Raw genomic sequence first — 10,000 nt, forward strand, 5'->3', positions numbered from 1 at the left:
TTTTGTCATTTATGTGTCTTTTTTTTGTATCTGTTTTAGTTATTTTGTGTCTTTTTTGTCATTTGGTGTCTTTTTTTGGTCATTTTGTGTCTTTTTTGGTCATCTTGTGTTTTTTTCAAGACATTCAAAGATTTTGAATGCTTAAATATCATCTTTGCCATGTTTTCATGTGCTAATGTGCCCCTCTGATTAAACACTGGCCCCTCCTTGGCCCCCACAGTAAAACTGGTCTAGAACCACCACTGCTTTAAGTTCATTTTGATTCTGATACTTTTGTACTTTTACTTCAGTACATTGTATAATAGTTTAACTCTATGGAGTCTTATAGGGCTATTTTGTCCATTTTTGAATCCCTTTCATGTCTTTGCGTGTCTTTGTAAGTCATTTTGTGTCTTTTTTGTGTCTTTTTTGGGGGTAATTTTGTGTCTTTTGTTGTGTCTTTTTTAGTCATTTTGTGTCTTTTTTGTCATTGGTGTCATTTATGTGTCTTTTTTGTGTCTGTTTTAGTTATTTTGTGTCTTTTTTTGGTCATTTTGTGTCTTTTTTTGGTCATTTTGTGTCTTTTTTGGTCATTTTTATGTCTTCTGTGATTTTTTTTTGTTTTTGTTATTCTGTCTTCTCATTTTGTGCCTTTTTTTGGGTCATTTTGTGTCTTTTTTGTTCATTTTGTGTCTTTTTCAAGACATTCAAAGATTTTGAATGCTTAAATATCATCTTTGCCCCTCAACACTGGCCCCTCCTTGGCCCCCACAGTAAAACTGGTCTAGAACCGCCACTGCTTTAAGTCCATTTTTAATCTGACACTTTTGTACTTCTATTTCAGCAAGTTCTGAATGCAGCACTTTTGCGGAAAAGAAACTAAATACTCCTTCCAGTGCTGCTCTCTGCTGGGGGCAGTACTACCGGTATGTGGGGGCAGCAGTAGTCTCTGTGTGGGGGCAGGAGTCGCTATAAAGCCTCTGGAGGAGGAGGAGGAGGAGGCAGAGAGCTGGTGAACATCTGGAGCAGACAGCTGCAGGATGCGCTTCTTCACTCTGCTCTGGACTCTGAGCTTCCTGCTCACTGAGACGCAGGCATGGGGCTACAGGAACGGAATATTTCACAACTCCATCTGGCTCGGTGAGTTTCTCTCTCTGTTACCGTCGTTTTGTCATCGGAGCGAGAGAAAAAGAAAAAAAAAACCCAAACCCGTCGGTTTTTGTGCACCTCCACCTCTCTAATGACATTAAAAACTCACATTATCGAGAAATTATCATTTATTGGAACACTATAAGTGTCATAATTTGACGGAGGAAATGTTGACACAGTGAACTTTAATAAGCCAAGCCGGATTCACACACACTAAAAAAGTTGTGTCGCTTTATGAAACATAATAGGCCTAATTATAGAAGTTTCCCACTATGAATATTACACTTTTAGTTTATTCCTTATCAGACTTTAATGAGTTTTAACGTCATTAAAAGTGGTATTTTCCATTTTATGACGTTTTATACGCATTTTGACCCCGTGTAGATCAGAGGTTTACCCATAAGGATTAACCCATAAGAACCTATGGTGACACCAGTGTAACAAACACTTTAAATCTTCTAGAATCTCCCATATTCAGCTTTATGCTTCACCTTAACTCATTAAATCCCTCAGTGACTCGTTACGTGACTTTGACAAGAAGTAAGCTCTCCAAAATTAACAAATTAATCAACAAATTAAAGTCACAATTTTGATATATGCTATTGAGATGCAAACAAAAAGGCAAATTGTTATCTGTTTTTATCTTATTTTGTTACTTAAAAACAAATCTGAAAATTAATTTGTTGTTAAACAGCACTATTAATGTCACAATTTTGATATATGTTGTGGAGATGCAAAGAAAAAGGCAAATTTGTGTTTCTGTAAGCAGAAAATGTCTATTTTTTCAAAAATAAGAAATATTCTAAACATAAATACCATAAACGCCCAATGTATCGAATATGTGACATCACAGATCTTTGACATTTAGAGGTAGTATTTTAAAAAAAAAAAATTAATGTGTTCTATGTGGTCCACTTTGTCTGTGGTATATCCCCCATAAGTTTCCTTCAAGGATAAATAGGTCTGGGCTCTTATGGGTTAAAAGTGTTATTTCGACCCAGTTTTAGTGTTATTTTTAAAATAATTTAACCATTATTGAGCCGTATCATTGGTGCATAAATCAAACAAAAGCTCTAGTTACTTTTACCCAGTGTAATGTTATTTTTAGAGGTCCAAGCAGCAACACAGGAGCCCCAGTGTTGTTTCAGCTCCAGATCTGGAATATTAACTGAGTATTTGTTACAAAATGAGCCACTTACAAGTGTCTGAGGTCAGCTACCAGCTCTGTGGACTGATATCTGGCTCATTATTCCTTCTGTGTTAGAAAACAACCCAACAGAAAGACCCAAACCTGTTAGAAACATGACACGGTGTTGTTCTCCACACACAGGATACTTTGCCTGAGTTTGTTTCTGTTCAGTTTTTGCCAACACAGCATAAGGTCTCCCAACATAAAGGCACATTGTGAGGAGTTGTTAAGGCAGCAGCAGCAACAGCAGCTTCACTTTGGGCCAAACTGCATGTTTATGAGCCTGTAAACACACAGAATGACTTCATCTCTGAGAACTCCACAATGCAAACACACCAGCTCATTTATAACAGTTTGGGAAAACAGTGTGTTTCTAATTTTGTCCTGAAATGAATGAATATAACATACACTACTGGTCAAAAGTTTTAGAACACACCAACTTTTCCAGAATTGAATTGAAAATGATGCAGTTTAATGTCTCAGTGTACTGGGGAATTAATGCACATTTGCAACATTTAAAATTCTTAATTGAGCATGATAGTGGTTTGAAAGTAAAAAAAAGATTAAAAATCGCATTTTATGTTGGACTAAAGCAGTACTCAACCTTTTTGAGTCGCGACCCCCAATTTAACATGCATGTTGTCCAGTTCAGATCACCCAAGAAAGAAACAAAATGACCAAAAAAGACACAAATTGACCACAAAATGATCAAAACAGACACAAAATTACCAAAAAAAAGACACAAAAGGACCAAAAAAAGACACAAAATGACCAAAAAAGACACAAAATGACCAAAGAAAGTCACAAATTGACCAAAAAAGACACAAACTGACCACAAAATGATTAAAAAAAAACATAAAATGACCTAAAAAGACACAAAATGAACAAAAAAAGTCATTAAGTGACCGAAAAGACTAAAACACTTTAACACAGTGGAGACAGAGCTGACTTCCAAAATGATTTGGCGACCCCCAGAAATTGGGGTCCCGACCCCAAGGTTGAGAATAGCTGGACTAAAGGACTAAAAAAAGACACAAAATAACCAAAAAAAGACACAAACTGACAAAAAAGACACCAAAAGACACAAAATGACTAAAAAAAGACACAAAATTACAAAAAAAAGACACAAAATGACTTACAAAGACATGAAAAGAATTCAAAAATGGACAAAATAGCCCAAGACTCCATAGAGTTAAGTTGTTAACCCACTTGTTGTTCCCTGAAAAAGGCCTACTTGTATAATTCTGAAATGTACGTTATATTTTACCTTTTTTTATTTACCTCTGGCAGTTCACCACTTACCTTTGTACCCTTTCAAGCTGTTGATTTGACTTGAACTGCTTGATTTTCAATAAAAAACTGGAAAAATTGGGGTGTTCTAAAACTTTTGACTGGTAGTGTACATTCATTGTGCAGCTCGTTCTTCAGGCCTACGTGTTCATGGCTCCGTCTCACCTGGATCACATGCACAACTCTTTCTGTTATTCATGCAACTTCTGTCCTCAGAAGGCAGTAGTTATTAAACAGATCAAAATATCAACATGAAGCTAATTTCTGAGCTCAGTCCTGCAGTCATGCGTGCCTAAAGCCCAAACAGGCTGAGAGAGGCCCCCCGCGGAGCAGAGAGGTCACCTGGTTGTTGGTGAGCTGGTGAAATCTAGAGAATGTCACACAATCCACCAGCTCCTCTTGTTTATGTATTATTATATTATTTCTAACTTCATTTAACCTTCACCCTCTCACCACAAACAGCTGCGTCACCTGCTTGGCTGCAGCCCTGCAGCCCTGCAGAGCTGGACTGCAGAATTAAAAGCCTTATTTCAGTATGTGAGCATTACCAGCAAATTAAACTTAACCCTTTATCAGGCAAAGAACTATATTTGGTAGTTAGAGTCAGCAAATATTTTGGGAAAAAAGTTGCAAATTTACTAGATAAAGTGGCAAACCTACAAGAAAAAAAGTCGCAGATTTAAGAGATTTAAATTGGCAAATCTGCACGAAAAAAGTCGCAGATTTATGAGAAAAAAGTGGGAAAAAAGCAACTTTTTTCTCCCAGATTCACCACTTTAAATCTCATAAATCTGCACATTTTTTTCTCGTAGATTTGCCACTTTAATCTCGTAAACTTTTTTCTCAAAATATTATTTTCGTATGGTTTTTTTTTATACATTCTGGCAGTATGTAATATCCTCCAATATTCTCTAGGGTTGAAATTTGGAATTTGTAAGTATTTCAATGAGTGACCTATTAAGGGTTAAAGTGGTGAATCTGGGAGAAAAAAGTTGTTTTTTTTTCACTTTTTTCTCGTAAATCTGCAACTTTTTTCGCGCAGATTTGCCACTTTAAATCTCTTAAATCCGCAACTTTTTTTCTTGTAGATTTGCCACTTTAATCTAGTAAATTTGCAACTTTTTTCTCGAAATATTACCTGAAGTTACCAAATATAGTTCTTTGCCTGATAAAGGGTTAAAGCACTTAAAGTAAAAGTATTGATTCTGCAGTAAAACATTCTCAGTCAGTGTTTTATTATGATATCTGGTGACTGGACAAACATCTGGTCCCCCATGGGAAGGAAGCTAAAAAAATGAGTGAAAAAGGGTTCCACGTGTACACATAACTCTCCTCTTTACAGACATGTCCACTCTATGCTGATTACATGTTTAAGGCAAAAAATGTGCAATAAATGTGTTATTTTGGCATATTATATGTGAATATTTTTGCACCCTGGGGTCCCTAAACAGTCTGTGAGCTGCATAAATCGAGGAGACAACAAGGCAATAATCTGTGCAGGAAACCTGACTACTCTTCTCTGTTTCATATGATAGTTGATTAAATATTTGGGCTGTTTATAGACGTGACATGCCCACTTTATGCACTTTATCAGAAGCTGTTTGGGGCAGAACCCAAGCAGTGTTTCTCCTGCAGTGAAATGTGTTATTGTGTCCTCTTGTATGTGAATCTTTGAGCATCCTGGGGTCTCTAAACAGTGTGTGAGCTGCATAAATCGGGTCTGACTGGAAAGCTGAGACTCTTGTGGATTCAATGAACCCAATTTTTCTTCATGTGTGATGATGTTAGCCCCCAAAGGGGTCCTTGGAGCTCAATATATCCGAATGAAAATGGGTTCTAAGGGTACCCACAACTCTCCTCTTTACAGACATGCCCACTTTATGCTGATTACATGCAGTTAAAGGCAAAAAACATGCATTACATGTGTTATTTTCCACCTATTATATGTGAATATTTCTGCATCCTGGGATCCCTAAACAGTCTGTGAGCTGCATAAATCGGGTCTGACTGGAAAGCTGAGACTCTTGTGGATTCAATGAGCCCAATTTTCTTCATGTGTGATGATGTTAGTGAGTGAAACTTGAGCTCAGTGTATAAAATGAGCTGCTGTGACCTCTAGAATAATCACAGCCTCATGAAACTTTACAACCACAAACTAGAGACCTGGAGCATTCAGAGGATGGATGGCTGAGACACTAGATTCACAATAAGGGGCTTTCTCAGCAGGCAACACAACATACAATGGTGAGAAAAAACAGAAATCTAAAAAGTGTTTCTGGAACTAATCACAGCATGGATTTCTTTCTGCTGTTCTAAAGCTCTTGGTGTCTGAATGTGGGATTCTAGAGGGAAGTTTACACATTTTTATCCATTCTTGAGGTCTTAAAAATGGTCAAATTTAGCACCACATCTGTGTAACAAATGGTATCAACCCAAAAGATTTGCTGTAACAACTTCTGAGACACAATTGAGCATGAAAATGGACTTCATATACTCACATCTTAATGTTATAAGACCTTTAACTCTTTCAGCTTTTGAGTAAATGCCACCCCCTCTTGTCTTCAGTATTAACATGTTGTCTCTCTCTCTGTGACAGAACAGGCAGCTGGAGTTTACCACCGCGAGTCCCGTAAAGGCAGATACCAGCTGACCTACAGAGAGGCCCGGGCCGTCTGCAAGTACGAGGGCGGGAAGCTCGCCACTTACCAACAACTGGAGGCGGCTCGCCAGATAGGTCTGCTGCCTGCACACACACACACACACATTCTTGTACTTCTATCTTTGTGAGGACCCTCATTGGAATAGTGAATTCCCTTGCAAGTTTATGGTAAATGGTTAATGGACCTGCACTTATATAGCACTTTTCTAGTCGCTTTTGCGACCACTCAAAGCTCTTTACACCACAGACTGCGCTCATTCACCCTTTCACACACACATTCATACTGGTGGCAGAGGCTACCCTAAACGGTGCCACCTGCCACCATTGGGAATTCATTCACACACTGATTAACACAGCATCGGGAGCAATTTGGGGTTCAGTATCTTGCTCAAGGATACTTCGACGGTTAGGGATCGAACCACCAACCCTTTGGTTGGGGACCAACCAACTCTACCAACTGAGCCACATAGTTTTGTATTTTTCATTAGTTTTAGTTTGAATTTTGTTGTGAATTTTTGTTTTTAAATTCAGTTAGTTTTAATGAGTTTTTAAAGTGAGTTTGCTAGTTTTAGTTTAGTATTTACTTTTTTGAAATGCTTTGGTTTTAGTTCAGTTTTTATTAGTTTTAGTTTTTTGTAATGGGGTATTTGTTGGGTGGGAGATTAAAAGAGGTCACAGTAAATTTTGCCTTTATATCCTTTGTCTTATCCATCTTCATTATGTATGAAAAAAAAGTTGACAAAGAGGAATGACGGACATTTTTACTGTAATTTTAGTTAGTTTTGTAATCTCACAATACAGTTTCAGTTAATTATCATAATCATGTAACCTTTAACCCTTAAAACAAAGTCAAAATCAAACAAAATCTCAAAAATGCCTTTAAAGAAGTGAGGACCGGCCGAAATGTCCTCACTTTGCAAAAATGTCCTCACTCTGTTGGTTAAAAACGTGTTCTGGTCCTCACTATGTAGGAAATACAAGAACACACACACACACACACACGGTTCACTGCACGGATCATAACTCAGGCCTGTTGGTCTTTCCTCTCTCCCAAGAAACACATCAAACCTTATGTCCTGTAACAGTAAGATACTCCTCTGGAATGCTTTCAACATGTAGGAGAAGAAAGTTCACATGTTCAGAGGTCAGAGGTCGCTGGGAGCGAAACACATCTTTCCACCGGTGATTTCTGTTCCGTGACTCTGTGCCGAGTATTTATAGTCCCTGTGAGGACAGTAAAAGCTGCTCACACCTTCCTGGGTGGGGAGCATCACAGTTGGCGCTCGGTCCTCCCGGGAGGTCCTTCTGAGTAACTCTGAGGCTTCTGTCCACATAAACAAGAAAGAACAACAGAAATAAATGTAATGGCCTCCAGAAGTGTCTTAAGAAGCTGGCAGAGACCAAGCGGCAACCTCCTGGTCTGAGCAGGGAGGCAACCAGGAAGTCCCTCAAGCTGCATTCTACCAAAGACTCCAGCAGGGGGCGCTGACGGCTGCAGAAGCATTTGGCTCCATTCATTTCAATACAAAATTAGAAAACTTCTTACTTGATTTATTACCTCAGAAATGTTTTTTAGGACAACACTATGGTCTCAATCGCTAGTAAAAAATCTTCAAGACAATTTGATGTTACTAGTTCTAATAATGGCCCCATTTAGAAGAAAATAGAAGATAAAGAATTTTTATTATTTGGGGCGGGGCTACCTTTGACTGACAGGTCACTAACAAGGCGAGCCGTCATCAATCAGGAGAGAAGAAAAGCAATGTGTATCCAGTATAGACATAATAAAGATTATTATGTTTATTATGTCTATGGTATCCAGCCGTGAACTTGTTTGTCGTTGTCCGTGTTTCCGTCCGGTTCGGTCTCATTACTTTAACCCTTTCACCTTATTTTCACTTAATGACAGTTTGTTTGAACATTTTGTTCAGTAAATGTCTTGTTCAGTGTTTGGTTGGACTAACAGACACTCCAAGGAGTCGCTGTTCAGTTTTTTTTTAGGTCAGTAACATTTAGTTTTTGTTTTCTGCCAAAACTAACATCCAGTTAATGCTCCAGTTAATGCTAACAAGAGTCAGTCAGGTTGAGGTGTAGAGAGGCTGTAGACAGTGATCAGATCCCTCTCCTCCTCCACAGTCCAAATATGGTCTGCTCCCCGTTTCCGAAAAAAAAGATGGCGACGAGTGTAACGATATACTCCAAGCCTCAAACGGGCCACAAACCAATGGGTGACCTCACGGTGACTACATCCATTATGTAGACCAGGGGTGTCAAACTCAAATACACAATGGGCCAAAATGTAAAACTTGAATAAAATCGTGGGCCAACATTGAACAAATAAACCTTTTAATATATACCAAACATGTTTTGCTTTAACATTAAATATGGAACCAGCAACGCTTATAAACATACAATATATAACTAAATAGTGCAGACATGCAAAATCAAATTTCAAATAAAAAACACATCAATGTCATTAATTTATTAAATAAAAATTAAATAAAAATCGTATGCCTCTTTTCTATTTGCCTCCTTCTGATTTAAATATCAAAATAAACTTTTTCAACAGGTTAATAAATTCTGCCTTTCTTTTCGGGAATTTTTGGGAAGCGGTAGCTCGGAGACAGCTCTAGCTTGAGGTTGCTATGACGACTGTCACAGAGGAGCGCGTTTCTGGGTCCTGTCCTGATTGACGCGCAAAAAAAACAGCAGGGCATTGTGGGATTTGTAGTTATTATAATAATTTGGTATTGCCTCGCGGGCCAAATAAAATTACACTGCGGGCCAAATTTGGCCCGCGGGCCAGAGTTTGACACCCCTGATGTATACAGTCTATGTCAGAGATGAGAGAAAGACTTTCTGTTTACTCAGTATCAGTCAGTATTGTTGTATTGACCGATATATTTCTGCTGTTGTTCAGGTTTCCATGTGTGTGCAGCTGGATGGTTCGATAAAGGTCACGTGGGTTACCCCATCGTCAAGGCCGGAGCCAACTGTGGCTTTGGGAAGATCGGCATCGTCGACTACGGACACAGACGGAACAAAAGTGAGAGATGGGACGTTTACTGCTACAACCCAAACTGTGAGTTCAGCTCTTTACTCAACACTTTCACTGAAGGAGTTTTATTTCACCAGCTAAAACCAACTCAGAGCACTTTTCAATGTTGCTCCAGCCAAGAAGGCTGCAAAGTTACATGAGCAATACATATCAGTGGTACAGAATAAAAAACTAACCAGAACCTTGGTTGTTTGGAAAAAAGCTTGTAATAAAGTTATCTGACAGCTTTAGAGAGTCCAGTTTGAGTCTGCAGGTCATTCTAAGACAAAGACGCCACCATAAAAAGGCTCATTTTTACAGAACCAGTATGCACATTAAAGCTGCAGAGATCAACAGTTACATTCATGGAAAAATGATTAGAACACCCTTTTTCTTCAGTTTCTTGTTCATTTTAATCCCTTGTACAATTAAAGGTACATTTGTTTGGACAAATATAATGATAACAACAAAAATAGCTGATAAGAGTTTAATTTAAGAGCTGATATCTAGACATTTTTCATGGTTCTCTTGATAATGGTTGTGGTTATTATCATAAAACCATGGAAAATGTCTAGATATCATCTCCTAAATTAAACTCTTATCAGCTATTTTTGTTGTTATCAATTTTATTTGTCCAAACAAATGTACCTTAAGTTGTAAAATGAATATCAAATTGAAGAAAACAAGGGTGGTCTAA

At 38.1% G+C, this 10,000-nt stretch overlaps 1 protein-coding gene across 1 annotated transcript in view; it reads left to right on the forward strand.

Moving 5' to 3' along the window:
* Positions 1-944: 944 nt before the first annotated feature.
* tnfaip6 (tumor necrosis factor, alpha-induced protein 6) overlaps positions 945-10,000 on the forward strand; it is a 14,449-nt gene continuing 5,393 nt past the window's right edge. Inside the window, exons 1-3 of the mRNA XM_059343179.1 lie at positions 945-1,119; positions 6,204-6,341; positions 9,187-9,348. Coding sequence (XP_059199162.1) covers positions 1,020-1,119; positions 6,204-6,341; positions 9,187-9,348 — 400 coding nt within the window. The 5' untranslated portion in view covers positions 945-1,019. The remainder of the gene's footprint in view (positions 1,120-6,203; positions 6,342-9,186; positions 9,349-10,000) is intronic.

This window comes from Centropristis striata, chromosome 10 (assembly GCF_030273125.1).
Source record: "Centropristis striata isolate RG_2023a ecotype Rhode Island chromosome 10, C.striata_1.0, whole genome shotgun sequence".
Classification (NCBI taxonomy): domain Eukaryota; kingdom Metazoa; phylum Chordata; class Actinopteri; order Perciformes; family Serranidae; genus Centropristis; species Centropristis striata.